At 40.2% G+C, this 19,687-nt stretch overlaps 2 protein-coding genes across 3 annotated transcripts in view; one reads left to right on the top strand and one right to left on the bottom strand.

Annotated features, from left to right (window-relative positions):
- Window positions 1–19,687, top strand: part of LOC137073247 (vang-like protein 1) — a 105,347-nt gene that overhangs the window by 26,353 nt on the left and 59,307 nt on the right. For both annotated transcript variants that reach the window (XM_067441543.1, XM_067441542.1), the window contains exon 3: window positions 13,303–13,432. In XM_067441543.1, the coding sequence (XP_067297644.1) occupies window positions 13,303–13,432 (130 nt within the window). The remainder of the gene's footprint in view (window positions 1–13,302; window positions 13,433–19,687) is intronic.
- LOC137073681 (uncharacterized) lies at window positions 837–18,269 on the bottom strand. Its single transcript, XM_067442390.1, has 3 exons — window positions 18,235–18,269; window positions 5,526–6,226; window positions 837–911 (listed from the first exon to the last, which is right to left on the bottom strand). The coding sequence occupies exons 2-3, from the start codon at window positions 6,207–6,209 to the stop codon at window positions 837–839; spliced, it is 759 nt and encodes a 252-aa protein (XP_067298491.1). The 5' UTR covers window positions 6,210–6,226; window positions 18,235–18,269.

Below are 19,687 nucleotides of genomic sequence, written 5' to 3'. Positions count from 1 at the left end.
CCCTAGTGCGCACAGCGACAACACCTGTCTGAGAATAAGAGCAGCAGATTTCGTAACTAAAAAAAGAGCTACTTGTGGTCAGACCTCTTGACAACTGACAAAACATTGACAACTTAAAGCTTTTATTGATGTTTTCAAGGCAATATTTGACCGGCATTCGAGCATTCTGCCTCCTTTGAATCAGACACAGAGATAGGGTAGTACTAGTACATTTAATTAAAGAGAGAGAGAGAGAGAGAGAGAGAGAGAGAAAGAGAGAGAGAGAGATTCATACATGCTTGACTGTGTCTGTTCAGCGCCTCTCTTAACAACGAAGATGTACGTTCATTACTTAAAAATAGCAATATAACCCAATCGTTGCTGAGAAATATAATGTAGTGATGCAGTAGCTTACCCATTTTATTGCTAAAAGTCCTGGAAGTCCATTGATAACAAGTTTCTGTGCTCCTGAATGTGCAGAGAGATCTCCGCTCTGTGTGTGTGTGTGTGTGTGTGTGTGTGTGTGTGTGTGTGTGTGTGTGTGTGTGTGTGTGTGTGTGTGTGTGTGTGTGTGTGTGTGTGTGTGTGTGTGTGTGTGTGTGTGTGTGTGTGTGTGTGTGTGTGTGTGTGTGTGTGTGTGTGTGTGTGTGTGTGTGTGCGTGCGAGTGCACTTCAATGAAAACAGTGCATTAATATAGAATGGTGTATTAATATAGAACAGTGATTTAACTGATTTGGAACTACCTGTGCATTAAGTGAAATAATTTTAAACGTAATTTAGGGAGTGAGCCCATCTAATATTCCAATCAACAGCCAACAGCCAGAGTATATAAACAGCTGCTAACTTCTCCTTAGTCTCAGATGTTCCAGTATCCGGTAGTGCCGTACTGAACAATGTCCAACACTCCGGAAATCCAGTATTTCCCTGCCACCTTATGACAATACATTTGACACTTCGTATCAAGTTTTCGTACATTGATCAGTGACAGTAGCTCATTGGAAAAGGATAACAAATGCCCTTAATTTTTTTTGCACTAATAAAGGCTGTCACCAATAAAACGTTCCATATTTTTTTCTATATCGTCCGAAATATCGTTATTGCAAATGTTCTTGAAATATCGTGATATCATTTTAAGGCTATATTGCCCACCCCAAGTTTAAATGTTTCCGAAAATGTGCATTTTCCCTTGCACTTTCTGTCTGACAGTTGGCTGCTTTTAAATGCTGACATGCTGTGAAGAACAGTCACATCTTGTGCTATATGGCTTGGCTATGCATTACTCCAAGTGTCTGTATGAGCCCATCATGCCAAGCATTAATGCAAACACAGTCTGTTATGTCTTATGTGAATGTAAACAGGACAAAAATAATTCAGTCAAGATATCAGTATTTAATTCTTCCTCTAATTTGAAGAAACATGTTATGGTAAATTTCTGATTTCTGCTTCCTAGATGATCTGTATCTCACAGTTCTGGAAATTTGGCACAAGGTTGCGCATTTCACTGCGTACAATGTTAAGTGTGTGGGACAAAACGCTTTGTGGAAAAATAAATCTCACCATGGCTTAATGTAATAAACTGTGTATAGTTGCTCATTTAGGAATTAATAAGGCAGACCACGCAATCATGCACGGTGATATTGAGTAAAAGAACATTCACTTATCTTGGATGTTAAATTTCAGAGGACTTCTAGAAGTGTGCTTCAGAATCTTTCTGAAAGCATGTTATAAAAGGCTAGACCAAACACTGAACAAGTATTTCTGTTGAGCAGCAATCTCATTGCCTGCTGATGCAACAAAAAACAATCAGCTGCAACAAGTAGAGAATAGTGTATTTGCTACCAGACTGAGTTAGCTCTATCAGCTTGCAACATCTAGAATTTAATGACAGAACGTTGAATTTATTAAAACAAATTAACATCTATCATCACCACCACCACCATAATGTAATATTTTGTTCTTGAAAAGTTTTTTTCAGTGCATACACAATTGTATAACTTTTAAATACACTAGTTGTAGTCAAATGTACTCAACTATTAGTGAATGCTGTGATCATGAAGTGAATCTTAGTCATTACACTGATAATCTGTGAGCCGTACCAGGTTAGGTGGGAGTAGACTGCATTTGAAACATGAAACTGGTTATCCTGGTTTCTCCTTTGTCATTCTGCCAAGTTTTGATTCATAGTTGCAAGCATCTGGAGAAACCATACAAAACTCACTAATGTATGCGGTCAGAAGACACACACACACATGTGCAGTGCAACACAGTAAGAATTATATGGCTACACATACTATTGCATGACAATTTTTGAGACAGAAGGTGGTTTCGACTGACTCAATTATGAAATAACTTGTCACTAAACTGGTATAGCCCATATATTATCAGTGACTTGCAGCATGCACCAAATGTTCCTTTAGGTTCTGCAGCATTACATAACATCATTATAAACCACCATTATATTAAATTAGTAGTCATGCAATTATTATAGATAATAATTTGCTTGTGGCTTTTTTAGATGATTGAGTTTTACTTATTGATTTGTATGGCAGTTTTTTATTTTTTTATTCAGAAATCAGACTTCAGAGCATTTTAACATTTAGTATCATATTTCAAGGTCTGAAAAATAGTATATTAAATGTGTTCTGTCATTCAAATTGACAATTCAAATTGAAAATTCCAATTCTTATCTAAAAAAAAGGTGATAATTGTATTCAAAAAACTTTCCTTAAAAATGTTCTTACCTTTTTTTTCTTAAGAAAGTTCTTAGAAATCATTGTAAATGATAACCTCCAACCTATCTTTAAATACCAAAAAAGATGTAATAAAAAAAAAGTAATTAATTAATTGAGTTGTTTGAGAGTACTTTGAAGCAACACATTTGCGCATAGATGACGTGCTTACTCAAGCTAGAACAGGCAGCAACACACACACACACACACACATATACAGGACCCATTCACTCTAGAGAGAGCACAAGAAAAATGAAGCACAAATCAGTGGAATAGAGAGCTGCATATTGAGACAAGCTCTTTTGAAATAATGATTTTAACTTGACACGGCACATTAAAAACACAACGCTGCTGAGTGATTAACTCCCATCGAGCTGGTTGCTATGAAATTAGTCTGCACAATTTCATTCAGTGAATCTTCAGCAATAACTACCTTTAAATCAGACCTTTAATTGTAAAGATATGTGACCAATCATGGAAAGTAGGGACAAAAGTTGCTTCTGGGGCATTTTGAGTTAATTCACAGATTCTGAGGGTGTAGTCTTCAAGCTCTCCAACAATGTGTAACCCATGGAAATCTGATAATATTTGGAGAATTTGTGGCCATTTGAAATGTGGCCATTTGCCTTTAAAATGTCCACCTCCACTCCATTTGTTATCTTAAATTAGATGCACCTATTTGAGGTTGTTAGCTGCATAAAGACACCTGTCCACCCCATACAATCAATAAGAATCTAACTACTAACATGGCCAAGACCAAAGAGCTATCCAATGACACTAGACACAAAATTGTACACCTCCACAAGGCTGGAAAGGGCTACGGGGAAATTGCCAAGCAACTTGAAAAAAGGTCCACTGTTGGAGCAACCATTAGAAAATGGAAAAAGCTAAACATAACTGCTCTAAACATCTCCCTCGGACTGGGGCTCCATGCAAGATCTCACCTCGTGGGGTCTCAATTATCCTAAGAAAGGCGAGAAATCAGCCCAGAACTACACAGGAGGAGCTGGTCAATGACCTGAATAGAGCTGGGACCACCGTTGCTGGAAGAGCTGGTTTACCAACAGTAACTAAGGTTACTGTCATGCATGTCACGGAGGTTCCCCTTGCTTAAACCAGCACAGTTTGCCACAAGTTTGCCACTGACCATTTGGATGATCCAGAGGAGTCATGGGAAAAAGTCATGTGGTTAGATGAGACCAAAGTAGCACTTTTTGGTCATAATTCCACTAAATGTGCTTTGAGGAAGAAGAATGATGAGTACCGTCCCTAGAACACCATCCCTACTGTGAACATGGGGGTGGTAGCATCATGCTTTGGGGGTTTTTTTCTGCACATGGGACAGGGCGACTGCATTGTTTTAAGGAGAGGTTGACCGGGCCATGTATTGTGAGATTTTGGGGAACGACCTCTTTCCCTCAGTTTACTGAAGTTTAATCAAGGTTCTGGCATGGACTAGCCAGTCTCCAGACCTGAAACCCAATAGAAAATCTTTGGAGGGAGCTCAAACTCTCAGCGACAGGCCAGAAACCTGACTGATCTAGAGAATATCTTTGTGGAGGAGTGGGCCAAAATCCCTCCTGCAGTGTGTGCAAACATGGTGAAAAACTACAAAAAACGTTTCACCTCTGTAATTGCAAACAAAGGCTACTGTACCAAATATTAACATTGATTTTCTCAGGTGTTCAAATACATATTTGCAGCTGTATCATACAATATCATGGTGCTACGCCACTGTGTATGTGTGTTAATGTTAAACAACCAACAACAACAGTTCTATACGTAACACATACATGGTACGGGGGCCCAGCAAGATGGTTTGTACCCAGGGCCCAAAATTTGGTGCTACGCCGCTGTGTATGTGTCACGTACACACAAAGGAAATGGTGCGAGGACTCAAGTGCAGAAAAGGATATATTTATTTATAACAAATAAAACATAAATACAAAACAAACACCCACGAGGGGGCAAAACACATAATAGAACATAAACTAAAACTCAAAACATACCAACAGAAGTCACTGGGGGAACGGGAGACGCAGACATTACACAAGGATCCAACACAGACTGACAAACACAAGGAGATTATAAAGGGAACAAACAAGGCAGATAATGAGGGAGAACAGGTGGGGCAAATAAACCAATAATCAGATAACAAGAAGGGCGGGGTTGACAGTAGACCGGAGACATGACAAAACCCACATGTGCACACAAGACAGGACAGGCATGTGACATTACCCCCTCCTTAAGGAGCGGCTACCAGACGCTCCACTAGGGACGGGCGGGACAGACCAGGGCGGGACGGGAGGGACAGACCAGGGCGGGACGGGAGGGACAGACCAGGGCGGCACGGGAGGGACAGACCAGGGGGGCACGGGAGGGACTGACCAGGGGGGCACGGGAGGGACTGACCAGGGGGGCACGGGAGGGACAGACCAGGAAGAAACAGACAAGGGAGGGGTAAACAAGGGAGGGACAAAAACAAAAAGTTCAAGAGGCCACGGTGGCACACAAAGTTCGAATGGCCAGGACGGCCCGCCGAGGTCGGGAGGCCCACCGAGTTCAGGCGGCCTGCAGAGTTCAGGCGGCCAGGGTGGCGCGGTGAGAGCAGGACTCCTGGGTGGCGCGGTGAGTGCAGGGGGCGCCAGGGAGGAGCGGTGAGAGCAGGACGCCTCAGCGGCGCACGGAGAGCAGGACGCCTCAGCGGCGCACGGAGAGCAGGACGCCTCAGCGGCGCACGGAGAGCAGGACGCCTCAGCGGCGCACGGAGAGCAGGACGCCTCAGCGGCGCACGGAGAGCAGGACGCCTCAGCGGCGCACGGAGAGCAGGACGCCTCAGCGGCGCACGGAGAGCAGGACGCCTCAGCGGCGCACGGAGAGCAGGACGCCTCAGCGGCGCAGGCAGGGCGTTGGGGAAACTTCTCCAGTCCAGCAGTATCCACCAGCACTGGGACCACCGGAATACGATCTGCTGGCATTGGGACCACCGGAACATGATCTGCCGGAACTGGGACCACCGGAACACGATCCACCGGCACAGGGACCACCGGAACACGATCCACCGGCACAGGGACCACCGGAACACGATCCGCTGGAACTGAGACCACCGGCACACGATCCACCGGAACTGGGACCACCGGAACTGCCTCCGGGGCTTCGGATAAAGCCCTGTGCTCCTTCCACGCATGCAGGACTGCCACCACAAAGCATCCCATCACAGCCCTCCAGGCCGTTTCCGGACTCGGGACCACCGGAACGGAGTCCACCGGCACAGGGACCACCGGAACACGATCCACCGGCACAGGGACCACCGGAGCACGATCCACCGGAACTGGGACCACCGGAGTGGTGGATGACACCCTGTGCTTTTCCCAAGCATGCAGGACTGCCACCACAAACCCTCCCATTACGGCCCTCCAGGCCATGTCCGGACTCGGGATTCCCGGACTCGGGACCCCCGGAACTGGCACCGAGGGAGAACTTCTCTGCTGAGTCCTCATTGTATGGTTGGATCCTTCTGTCACGTACACACAAAGGAAATGGTGCGAGGACTCAAGTGCAGAAAAGGATATATTTATTTATAACAAATAAAACATAAATACAAAACAAACACCCACGAGGGGGCAAAACACATAATAGAACATAAACTAAAACTCAAAACATACCAACAGAAGTCACTGGGGGGGAGACGCAGACATTACACAAGGATCCAACACAGACTGACAAACACAAGGAGATTATAAAGGGAACAAACAAGGCAGATAATGAGGGAGAACAGGTGGGACAAATAAACCAATAATCAGATAACAAGAAGGGCGGGGTTGACAGTAGACCGGAGACATGACAAAACCCACATGTGCACACAAGACAGGACAGGCATGTGACAGTATGTGTGTTAATGTTAAACAACCAACAACAACAACAACAGGGGAAAAAAACTGTAGCCTACCTAAACTTAAAGGTCCCATTCTTTGCGATTCCATCTTTCAAACTTTAGTTAGTGTGTAATGTTGCTGTTAGAGCATAAATAATACCTGTAAAATTATAAAGCTCAAAGTTCAATGCCAAGTGAGATATTTTATTTAACAGAAGTTCCCTTTAAAAGCCTACAGCGAACGGCCGGTTTGGACTACACCCTTGCACTTCCTGCTTTAATGACGCAACTAAAACGTCTTGTCTTTCCCCGTTGACTTGGTGAAACCTGCAGATACCCTGTGTGAATTTTAGCAGCATCTAGTGGTGAGGTTGGAAATTCCAATAACCCACCGCTCAGAGAGAAGCTATGGGGGCTGACACAGGGTAAAAATGTCGTCGTTGGAGAGAGCAGAGAGTGACTAGTGCTCTGTTGAGCAGCTTGTACTGTAAGGTAGGGGTGTAACGATATAAAAATATGACGATGTGTATCGTTGATGGAAACGATATGATTCACGATATAGTTGTTTTATCCAAGGCTCAACTTGCTGTAGTAGGCCTATTTATAATGTATAATTCACCCAAACACAAATTAACAAATGTAGGCTACCACAAATGTAAACTCTGTCATCATGTACTCACCATCATGTCGTTTTTTTTATTTAACTTCCAAACACAAATGAAGATATTCTTTATGAAACCAGAGGGATTTATGTCCCTCCATTTTTAAAGTCCATTCCTCTCAAACTTAAAAGATGCAAAGAATGTCATAAGGCAAGTAAAAATAAGTAATCGAGTGTCTAATCCAAATCTTCTTTAGTCTTCAAGTCTTCTGAAGAGAAACAATGAATTTATGTGATATATTTAACACGACGCACATACTGTAGTGAAAAGTGCAAAGTGCAAACATTATTTAAAGCGACACTCCTCAAAGTCAAAGCGCAAACACCATTTAAAGCAACCCTCATTAGTGAAAGCGCAAACATCATTTAAATAACCAGATCACATTTAGTTTTAGTAGTATGATTATTCAAAGCATTTCAGATGGTTCATTTTTGCACACTACATTAATAGCGGGAGAGGCAGGGCATAGCAGGCATGGGCAGAGATGCTGCCTGCATTGAAAGCGTGAATAATGTGTGAGGGAAAAAAATTCAAGTTTAGAGTTTGTGACATTATTACATTAATAATCTTATTACATATCTATATTACAACTATACATAATGTTGAATATGTATAATAATGCAATGGGGGAATATTTGTGGGTCCTGATAATAAAACACAAATAATAATAATAATAATAAACGTTATTTTGGCTTTAAATATCGGGATGCATATCGTATTGTGAGTTCAGTATCGAGATACATATTGAATCGTGACATAAGTGTATCGTTACACCCCTACTGTAAGGTAGATGTAGATAGTGTGGTGTATGTAGATGTGTGGTAGGGCTGAACGATATACTGTTTTAACATCTAAAATGCGCGACGAAGAAGATCCGCCGCAAAAATAGGTTTCGTACCAGAAATCATCTTTTTGGGTCTATTTCGGCTACAAAAAGGAGAATGTTGACCAAAAAGAGGTACTTTGCATGGAGTGTCAGAAAGCTGTTGCCACAAGATAAGAAACACCAATTTGTCTGATCACTTAAAGCGGCACCACAAAGCTCTTTATAACGAATACAAAGCGGAGCTCGAAATTAACGCTTGTAAGGGACAAGTGGATTTTTTGAGGGGACAAGTGAAAGTCGAGAATTTTACTTGCCGACAGACAAGAGCCTGATTAAAACAATTTTTTTTTTCATTTAGTGTAAGTGGCGATCGATAGTGAATAATAATATATAATTAACTGACGATAATAAGGTCGGGCTGTTGACGCTTGTGCAGCCTCTCGAGGAGAAATTACAACATTTGAGCGTTTTCCTGAATACCATCACGACTGAAAAGGACACTGATTCCATATGACAATTCCATAAACAACTAATTAACATTCACTTAGTCACTTACATTTTAGATGCAATATTTAGTGTTTTTGTTCTATTTCAGCAGTGAAAATCATTCACAGCAGAATAATGAATAAACAACTTGCTCTTGACCGACGTTTTCAACCAACCGCAACCGCGAAAAAAATAAAATAAAAATATTGTAGGCTACCGAACCCGCTTCCTGACCAGCATTTTTTAAAAGTAGCATATGCTCATCGTAGTATCAATTTATTAATTTATTTTGTTTCATTTTCTTAACAATTAAGATGCTGCATGTGTTTATCCATAATCGAAGTGTGTCTCTCCCCCGACCTTCCCATAAAAAATCCTGTCTAGAGCCCTGTAAAGCAAGCCAACGCAAATGGCCGTAAATTAAACTTAAAATAAGTCTTACGTGCTCAAAAACTCAATCATCTTCAATAAAAAAATGTATGAGACTAATGATCTTACCAGTGCTTAGGTCGCTCTTTCTCGTATTGCTGTCTTTGAATTTGAAATGAGCTGCTGAATAAATGCATCTTGAATCTTTTGGTTTCGTTGATGTGAACTCCGTTAAATGGTTATAGTACCACGGGAATTAAAGATCGGTTTTATATAGTTGTAAGGTATAAGAAAACCTGCATGTTCTTTTTTATTCTTATTTGTTTAGATTGTTTAGCTTGTTTTGTTTGCGCAAGCAGTAGGCTATCAGCCTGCTTCAGCTCGTCAAAAATGCCTTTTACTGTGGTGGTAATAGTAAGCTAAATGAACTAACATTGTGATGCTTGAAGTGTTTTATATCTATGGATTTTATTATAGGCAAGATAAGTCAAGAGTTGATTTAAAAGGCTAAATAGATTAAACATGCGGTTAACTCACTGTCGGCCATTGGCCATCACTTAAAGAAATCAAAACTTTAATTTAACAAACAAAAAAATCGCTCTAAACATTTTTCTAAATGAACGTAATAAAGAAACTAAACAAAATATAACTACTTTGACATTAAAAACAAAACTGAACTATTTTAATGACTGCAACAATGTAAAAAAAAAAAAAAAAATTACAAAATCCGGCTCCAGTCGGACTCGGGCCGAGAATTTGTATAAGCTGTCGAACACGGGCCGGGCTAGGGCCTAGATTTGAGGCCCGTGCAGGGCTCTAATCCCGCCCACTCAGAAAATACATAAATTTGACATTACTCAACTATTCGTTTAAAAGTAGCTTATTAAAATTAAACAATGGCATTGCTCAGTTCAACGTGTTGGGATATCGCCAATAGGGCATTTTGTCCCGCGTCAGGAAAGGGGTTAAAAGGTCTATAAGGTGCCGTTGGTGGCCTAAAATAAAAGATTAGTCTACTTATTTTTAGCTTTCCTCGCGCTGTGAAAAAATAATGAATCAGCAGTCCTTGGGTTGAGACGGTTTCTTCTCGCCTCTATGACTCGACCTGCGGAGCTGAATGTGTGTCAGCTGCACTTATGCTGCATGCTTGAATGCAGAGGATCCTCCATGCCAATGGATTTTTATAGTAAATTGTGTCTATAGTACTATATAAATTACAAAGATTTAATTGCCATCTTTATTTCAAACCGCGACCCTAATATCATTAAAAATATTTTTGAATGACTAGTAACCGCGGGTGACTGCAGGCACCAGCTCATTTTGGATCGACCTGTCCATCAATGATTAATGTGAGTAATCAAACCAACAACAACAAACAACCCAGACTAAAGTCTCTAAAATTGGTAATTTTGTATATATCCCAGCACCGCAATAGCCATTGTTTTTAATGGAAGGGTGTTATCCACGCATTATTTAAAATTAAAAGAACAAAATGTTTGAATTTGAATGGTCTAGTCTAGTTTTGTTGAAGTCTAGTTTGGCCGAGTCTAGTTTTGTTGCAGTGTTGTCCTGTTGGACGTTGTGGAGCTGCTTTGACACAATCGTGATTGTAAAAGCGCTATATAAATAAAGTTGATTGATTGATTGGTTGGTTGGTGGTAATTCAAAGTTTTATTTTTTCGTTATTTTAGCTTTGAATTTCGTTTGTTAGAAATATGAACTGAATTTGGAAACAAAATAAACAAAAGTGTTTGGAGTGAGTGGATGCAAAATAATCCGTTCTCTAAATCAACGACCTTTGTAAGTGTACACAAATAAAAGTAGATAGTTTATAGTTTATAATTATTGCACATGGCTAAAAATGTCTATTGTATTGTGAGTTATATCCCATAAACCATAACACATAAAGGACAATGTCTATCAGAATGCGCCAAATTTGTCGGCCATAGGTTAAAGAAAAAGTTTGTAAAAATCGTAACTATTTTATTAGGCTTTGTTTAAATATTAGCCTATAATATATATATATATATATATATATATATATATATATATATATATATATATATATATATATATATATATATATATATATTTATTTCATATGTTGATTTGTTATGCCTGGTCTGTTTTGTTCTCGAACTCAATTTAAGCGCACTGCATTCTGATTGGTTCAGATAGCATACTGGGAGGTTGGGGCCAGGAGTGCAGAAAAAAACGTCCTATGAAGTGATTTAGAAATCGCGCATGCTCAAATCGCGATTTTATTATGATTTTGATTAATCGCATAGCCCTAGTTGCTGGTTATGTTTTTAGAGAGACTGACATGGCGTGTTCAAAGTATGCACATAGTCAGAACACCAAGAGCATTATATTTTTCTCTTTACAGGCAAAACAGCAGGATTTCCTGTGTTCTGCCATTTTTACATTCATAATCCATAATCCATAGTTAATTTCACGAGTTCACACTTACAAATAATCAGATCCGAGGGGAGGGCTCCAAGCTCGGAATTAGGCCTGAACCCAGAGTACTCCCCCTGTATCTCTGGCTGGGATAGGAACTAGCCAAGAGTGAGGAGTTCGTGGTGGCAAAGGGATGCGGAAAAAATGTTGAGACGCATATTAGGTGAGTTATATACATAGGTCTCCTCTCGTGCTGATTTGGGTAGATTGTTTAACGTGTTCCTCTTTGTTTATGAAACCTAATATTTAGCTAGACCTTAAAAAGGCTTTAGGGTATTTTTCAAATGGTTTGACACACAACACAGTTTGTGGATACAAATGAAATCTTATCCACTATAACACATAAACTAATTCATTTCCGTGGCAAAACTAACTTACCATTTCAAGCCAGTGTTAGGGGTGGGCAAGGAATGTGTCCATTAGTAGATTTTGGAACATGATTAGGATCAGAAACTATATGATTAGCCAGCCCTGGCAAACTGGTATAATAACCTGACTCATAAAGCTTCTCAACAGGCTGACCTACAATCTTCAAGCTGATTTTTAATTGATTAGACGACAACGTTTTAGCACAACAGACAGGCTCTTATACCAAACAGAGTTGCAATATTGCAGTATACTCATTATCACACACATTAAGAAAAGCAGAAGAATGTGCTTTCTTACTCCAAATGACCTAAGACGACGAAGTAAGTAAATTATCTGCTTTGTTCTTTTACAGAGAGTATCAATGTGTCTTTCCAAGATAACATATCTTCTATTATAACTCCTAAATACTTTTTATTTTTATTTAAAAATACATTAGTATTTTTTAACGTTTCTGTTTTATATAACATATAAGTGTGTGTGTGTGTGTGTGTGTGTGTGTGTGTGTGTGTGTGTGTGTGTGTGTGTGTGTGTGTGTGTGTGTGTGTGTGTGTGTGTGTGTGTGTGTGTGTGTGTGTGTGTGTGTGTGTGTGTGTGTGTGTCATTTATATACACAAAATGCCACCTCCTTTACTTTCCCAGAACCATTGTGTCTGTCAGCTCATTCTAATGTAAATCCATGAACCGCAAACAGTAAGTCGGGCTTGTAGACTGCTGCCAACTTTCTGTAAAGCAAAGCAAAGATGCCTCACAAAATCCATAACAGTACTTTGTGTGCAATCTTATCATATCCACTTTATCCAGAGAACGCAGATTATTGAAGACAATAAACTGCAGCGGTGGTTGATTAAATCTCCTTCGCAGTTGACTCTGAATTCTACCTCTTCTTCCTCTTTTCTTTCGTTTCTTTCTCACCAGCTGACATGGAATATCTTTAAACACATCTTTGAATTGGCCTGTTAACATCCCTTGAGTTGTCTTGAAGTTTAACTCCAGCAAAGTCTCTTGGCTGTATATGCGTGTAGATGGCATTGTGATACTGCATGTTGTTGAGGTTCCACTTTCAGTTGGAAATTGCGTCCTCAAACATAGTCCAAAGAGGCTAATTGTCCACATAATCTAAATCAAGAGTACATTTCTTCCAGCCTTAATTATTCCACTTTTACAGGCCTCCAAACAAACACTTGAAAATAGACGTTAGACAAACAAACTGCAAAAATAGTATACAAATGCAGTTCTCCATTGTGCAGCGCACCGGAAGTTGGAAGATATATAATTGTAGTTTTACTTATGTTAGTTAGGCTAGTATTTTCTTCTCTTTTTTTTTTGGTATTACTATTGATGACGAAAATCAACATTGTAAAAACCTTATTTTAAGCAAAAATAACTATATTGTGATATGTATCATTATCGTGGGAAAATTTGTTTTTGTTATATCATCCCCAACCTAAGTGCAATTTCTAAAAGAATTAACATTTTTGGTTGAATTATTCCTTTTTTAAAGGAAAATTTATCTCCTTGACATTTACTGTTGTGTTCCTGTTTCTCAGAGAGCGTAGCCGGGACCGCCACAAATCCCGAAGTAAGGGGAGCAGTCGCTCTGAGAAGTCTGTTACTATCAACGCTCCAACAGCAGAGCCACTGTTAGGAGACCAGTCAGTGAGAGGAGAAGAGGTTCAGGTGAGAGAGTTTTACTATTATTTATAGGATTATATAGTGTAAAGGTTTTCAAACTGAAGTCCACTAACCCCATAGTGCTGTCTTGGGTCAAGTTAGGGCCGCAATATTAGATTTTCCTTACACAAGTATCATGGCCAAATATAGCAATATCTATAGAAATGATGGGGGAAAAGCTTGTTAATTTCACAGAATATGTCTGAAAGGTAGCTGAGTTGAGCAAGCCATTTGTCATCGTCCAAAAACTCTGCAAGGTCTGGTCTCTTGTCCACAAGAAAGTCAACTCCTCCCTCAGGCTGAACAGGCGTATCAGCACCCGCCCTCTGGACAGCCACCTCACGTCAGTGTGCATCAGCAGGGTATGGTAATCAGCGCTTACCTCTTCGAAGAGAGCAGTGAATAACCGGGAGTTGGTGGCTCTGGCTTTCACAAAGTTCACGATTTTTACGGCCACATCTAAAACTCCATGAAGACTAGGTTCCATTTCTTTTGTGGCAAGCGCCTCTCTGTGCAGAAAGCAGTGCGTTGAAACTGCAAGGGGAGCAACCGTTTTGATGCGCTGAACTACCCCGGACTGCCTGCCAGTCATCGCGGCAGCTCCATCAGTACAGATCCCAATGCAGTCGCTCCAGTTAATCTCATTTGATTTTATGAAATTATCCAAAGTTTCAAAAATGTCGTTTGCCATCGTTGTAGTACGGAGCTCTTTACAAAACAAAAAATCTTCTTTTATCTCTTTTTCCCATTCATAACGAACATATGCAATGCAAAATCAAAGTTTCTGCAATTGTGTGCCCTTTCTTTGTTTGGCAATTTTTTCAGCAACTGTATACGATATTTTTAAAAGTTTCTTGTCAGTAGCTGTGACTTCCCTCATCTCATTTTGGGAGTGTGTCAATTCTTTTGTCTTGCGCTCAAAAATTGCCCTGGGCTTGTCGCGGTATTGCGGATGAGTTGTCTGCAAATGTCTTATTAGTTGGCCTCATGCATTCGTTAGCAAGGACTTTGGCGCAGATAATGCACTGTGGCTGGGGCAGGGACTCTTTGCTACGAGAAAATAAAATAAAACCATAGTTCAGGTAACTATCTTGGTATTTTCTGCATTTCGAGTTTCCAGTATTGCTAGCACTGCTGCTGCGACCTGCATTGGTGGGAGCTTCCTCACCTGGGTCATTACCATCAGCTGTTGTAGGCGAATCAGTGGGACTCTGTCGTTTTTGTGGAGGACGAATTACAAATTTGTCCATTTTTGGTCAGCCACGGGGTCATGGTTACAATTAGCTCATGTAATGTGATCGATCGTTCTCCTTAAGCCTAGTTCAGACTGCACGATTTTCAAACTAGTCGGGTCACTGCTCTATTCACACTGCATGACTATCTGGGGTATCATTCAGTCACTGCTGTGTTCACACTGCACGATGGTTTGACGACAGAGGAGTTCACACTGCATGACTGAACAAGAGGAAGAATTGCCGACAACTCTCTCTCTCTCCGGTGCGCAAACTACGTTTCCCAACTACACGTGCGATGTGCCGAGTAAACAACACGAGATCACACGTGCGTCAGACCGGAGTTCTCGCGCGAGACTTTGAATTGTTATTTAAAATGATAAACTGCACAACGTTTGCTTCAAACTGTATGTCCGCTGATTTGTGGAGAAAAAGAAAAAAGATTATGGCGGAAGAAATTGTTGGAGAGACAGAGGGAGCCAGGATTGTGTTCTGCAAAGACAGTTTGAGGTAAATAAACCATTTTGTAATGTACTGCTGCGGCTGGATGTGCAAATGTTTGGGCTTTGTTTCTGTTTGATAGAATTGTAAATATATCTATTAAAATACTGATATTCTGCTCTATAACTCCTCTCTGAATGTCCTGCTGCCCCGTATCTCACTCTTTCATTGGCTGTCGGTCATCGCCGATGTAATTTTCAGTCAGAACGCAGTTCACACAGCAGGAGTTTGAATCGCCTACAGGTCCAGATATTTAGCATGCCAAATATCTCACCGGCGTCGGCCACTCGTCGGCGATTCTCTCTGATCACGTCTTTGATTATTCACACTGCGTGATTGTCACTCGCGTGCACGAGCACCAATTTGCCTGTGATCTCGGGTATTTGTCAGCTATTTCGAAAACCTGTCGGCGACTCAAAATCGGGGGGAAAAATCGCGCAGTGTGAACTAGGCTTTAATGCTCACCGCTCAACAGTTTAAAAAAATATGATGCGACCCCCCCGCAGAACTTGCTGAGGCCCCCTTGTGGGCCGGGACCCCCCTGTTGGGAACCGATGCCATAGAATGCATTGATACAACAATATTTCAGATTGTTCTCTGACAACTACATAGAAGTTATGTGGCTCAGGTAAGGGCAAAAATTCTCCAGATACGGTTTTAAATGTCTATTTACAACCCTAGGATTAAATGGTTTGTTTTTATTTGAAAGTCATGAATAATGATTTTGAGCTCTGTGCTGATTGGCTGTTTTACAGCAAGGCTCATTTCAGTAGCTCATACAAGTGCAAATATTCAGCAAACACAATCGCAAATAGTTAAGAGATCCATGCTTGGATTTATTACAGTTCACCACTGAGAAGGTTTGATGTCAGTTTAGCAATGAGTATAGAAGACAATATCAGTTAATATGAGTTATTTGGTTTTAGTCGCACAAACTGCACAAGCTCCTTGTGAGTCTTGACAGAATATAGACCACCTGAATGACACATTAAGCAGAAAATCTCAAATGGAGATTTACTTGTTTATTGGCGTTTTTAGATCATCCGTGGGCAAGAGGTTGTCACCCATGGCTGTCAGATTGCATATTGGAAGTAAAACACCAGATAGGGCTGGGCAGTATATCGAGTTTGTACAATATATCAATATTTTTTTTTTTTAAATGATACCGAATGAGGCAATACCCTGTATATCGATATACAGTAGATTGATATGAGCGCATCTGAAAAATATTGAAGAATGTAGAATGAGCTGATGCAAAAAACTGCGTGATACAATTTGTCCTAAACATGACACATGCTTTAGGGCTCCAGGCTAACATTTCCAGAAAATGTAAGGGGCTAGGGGCACATACCATAAATCAAAATGCTAATTTCCACTGTATTACTAATAAATACTCAAAGAATGACAATCTCGAGTCAATAGCGTTTCGAGTGTGAGATGTGACGGAGCATGTGATTTGTTAAATTCAGTGAACGAATATGCCCTTTACTGACCAAGATACTTTTGAGTCTGAACGAGAGATCTAGTTCATGAACGAATTCAATTTTGCATGAACTGTATTTTGCATGTTTGAACAGGTTTCTTCTTTTAAATAAAATTACCATTACGTTTGAGTTATGTACTTCTATAAAATGTCTGGAAAAAAAAAAAAATGACAGTATTGGTTTAATAGATCTCATTTGTGTCACATAAGCAAATATAGCATTCTAGAGAGCATGTAATTGGAGTGATCTATTGAATAAACACGCACAAATTTACTGGTCACACGTCCAACTGGATGTAAAAATCAGTTGCACACTCAAATTTTGGTAAGATATAGTTAACAAGTAGGGATGTCCCTATCCAATCACGTGATCTGAAATCGGGCCCGATCACGTGATTTCAGACTCGATCGGAATCGGACATTACCTCCCTGTCCGGACTCGGATATATATGTATATTCTCATATTTTTTTTAACACATCAATAGTTATGCAGTGTCACAGCATTAGACCCTTTTAAAGGAACACTCCACTTTTTTTGAAAATAGGCTCATTTTCCATGTCCCTTAGAGTTAAACAGTTGAGTTTTACCCTTTTTGAATCCATTTAGCCAATCACTGTATCTGGCGGTAGCACTTTTAACATAGCTTAGCATACATCATTGAATCATACAGGTCCATTAGCATTCCTATTTAAGACTTGACTCTTCTATAGTTACATCGTGTACTAAGACCAATGAAAAATTAAAAGTTTCTATTTTTTTAGACCGTTATAGCTAGGAACTACTTTCTCATTCCGGCGTAGGAACTTTGTGGCCGTCATTGGTGCAGCGGCGCAATGATTACACAGCGCCTTCTTCTGTCAACATAACCAGCATGACGATCTGCTTGCTCAGAGAGTGCGTTGTAACCATGGAGACGTTTGTGAGAGACGATTCAGAAGATATTTACTTTGGTGCAGATCCCGAACCGTATCTATTTGAACCGGAATAACAGTTACACTGAAGACAAGCTTTTGAAATGTGAAAGAGAAAGTGTGGCTGAACAGATTGAGGCAGAAGGGACGAGGAGAGCAGATTCAAACTGGTGAGTCAAAGAAGAGTCAAAATTCAAGGAAAAATGGTCTGACATGGATTCGGTCTGCCGATCTTTTGATTTTAACTAACTGTTAACGTAATATGTGAATGAAATATGCTAAGACTGCTTATTATAAAGACAGAGAGAGTGCGTGCTCTCCGTTGTTTCTGTGGCCCCCAAATGATTTTCAATGCATGAGAGACACTCCGAAGCCTTGGAACAGAATGTAACATCACTAACGTAGTATTTTGTACCATAGAAACTGTAGATAAATAATACCGGCAATTCAACATTGTATTAATCAAAACTATGCACTATCTCACCAGAATGCTAAAAATAAAACTACTAACGTTATATACTGTATAAACCAAATGGCCGGGCAAAACCCCAACGCTTAGTGATTTCATTCACAGGTTAGCTAACTTAAAGACAATAAGAGTGCTTTTCAATCTGGTCGTTCAAGCTAACAAAAAAATATTGCTTTTATAATATTTATATGTTAAATATTGTTATACTTACAGCCATGGGGGATGATGCACTTCGCCCTGTCTGGCCATATCCTTTAGATATGCCGCACTGTGGTAACACTGTCCATGTTTTCCAAATAGTCATCTGGTCCAAAATGCTTTGAGCAAACACACAGTTTCTTGTTTGACTCTACCGGTGTTTTGAAATCTATGGCTCAGAGCAGTCAACCACTGATTCTTTCATTACTTGATTTTCATTGGTCTGTGAAACATGATGGTAGTAGTATACACCTTTGACTCACTATCACAGCTTTTTACTACACACAGAACCATATGGTTAATCTCACAGTAAATCCACTACATAATTTGCTGGCTGCAACCACACAAACATAGTGCCGGTCATTGGAAGTTACCTATCTGAGGACTACTTTCAGGCGCTGCGTAATATCATCGCGCCGCTGAACCCACGGTACAGCCGCAAAGTTCCATAATTCTTACGCAGGAACGAAAAAAATAGGTCCTATCTAAATTGGTATAAAAATCTAAACTTTTAATTTTCCATTGGTCTTAGTACACGATGTAACTACAAATTAGTCAAGTTTTAATTAGGAAAAATATTATCTTTGAAAAAATAAAGTCTTTGGTCATTTTTGAGAGCGATGCTAATGGACCTGTATGATTCAATGATGTATGCTAAGCTATGCAAAAAGTGCTACCGACAGATACAGAGATCAGCTGAATGGATTCAAAAAACGGTTAAACTCAACTGTTTAACTCTAAGGGACTTGGAAAATGAGCCTATTTTCAAAAAAGTGTAGTGTTCCTTTAACTCCACACAGAAACAGCAATGTACGGAATGACATCACTTTTTGTTTTTTAAACCAAGCCTGCAGCACTGGTGCCTCGATCGCCCCCCGGTGGCCAGTCCCAGTATAGCCGCCCCTCAGTTTTTTCTAATGGACGTGAGGCAAACTAAACAATCAAATTACACTTCAAATATTTTTTCCCCAAAGTAATTTTTTTGTCATTGTAGGCAGTTATCGTCACAAGGATTTCATTTCAAGTGTTCGTTTTTTAAATAAGTTTAGTTTTAGTTAGTTATTTGATGCTATAAAAACAGGTGTGTGATGTCATGATTGACAGCTGAGAACGATTTCTTCTTTGAGTGTATTTGTCACTGAGGCACTAACACTTTTTTGGGGATTTTTGGGAGCAGATTGGAGCTTTAGCTTTAATTTCTATATTTCCATAACTGTTTATTTCACACCAACATAATTTATTGTTCTGCATCTGTGAGAGTGTGGGTGTGCTTTTGATATCGCCGTTGTACTTCCTGCTCTCTACTGCGCAACTCCGGTCCCAGAATTTTTTTATATTTGCTGTTGCACTAAAATCCAAAAGTGAAGAATTTATGTTATTTATAGGGCTGCACGTTTTCAAGTTTTTCATTAACCGTTAACCGAGGTCCTTAGCGGTTAATACTCGGTTAACCATAGTGTGCGTCA

Source organism: Pseudorasbora parva, chromosome 4 (assembly GCF_024679245.1).
Source record: "Pseudorasbora parva isolate DD20220531a chromosome 4, ASM2467924v1, whole genome shotgun sequence".
In the NCBI taxonomy this organism is placed as follows: Eukaryota; Metazoa; Chordata; class Actinopteri; order Cypriniformes; family Gobionidae; genus Pseudorasbora; species Pseudorasbora parva.
The sequence above is the reverse complement of the archived record's forward strand: the minus strand, read 5'-3'. Positions and strand labels throughout refer to the sequence as shown.

Coding starts and splice junctions, on each gene's coding strand:
- LOC137073681 (XM_067442390.1), bottom strand. CDS start 6,209: ATGAGGACTCAGCAGAGAAGTTCTCCCTCGGTGCCAGTTCCGGGGGTC. Junction 912..5,525: donor AGGCGTCCTGCTCTCCGTGC/GCCGCTGAGGCG, acceptor TATTGTCATAAG/GTGGCAGGGAAATACTGGAT.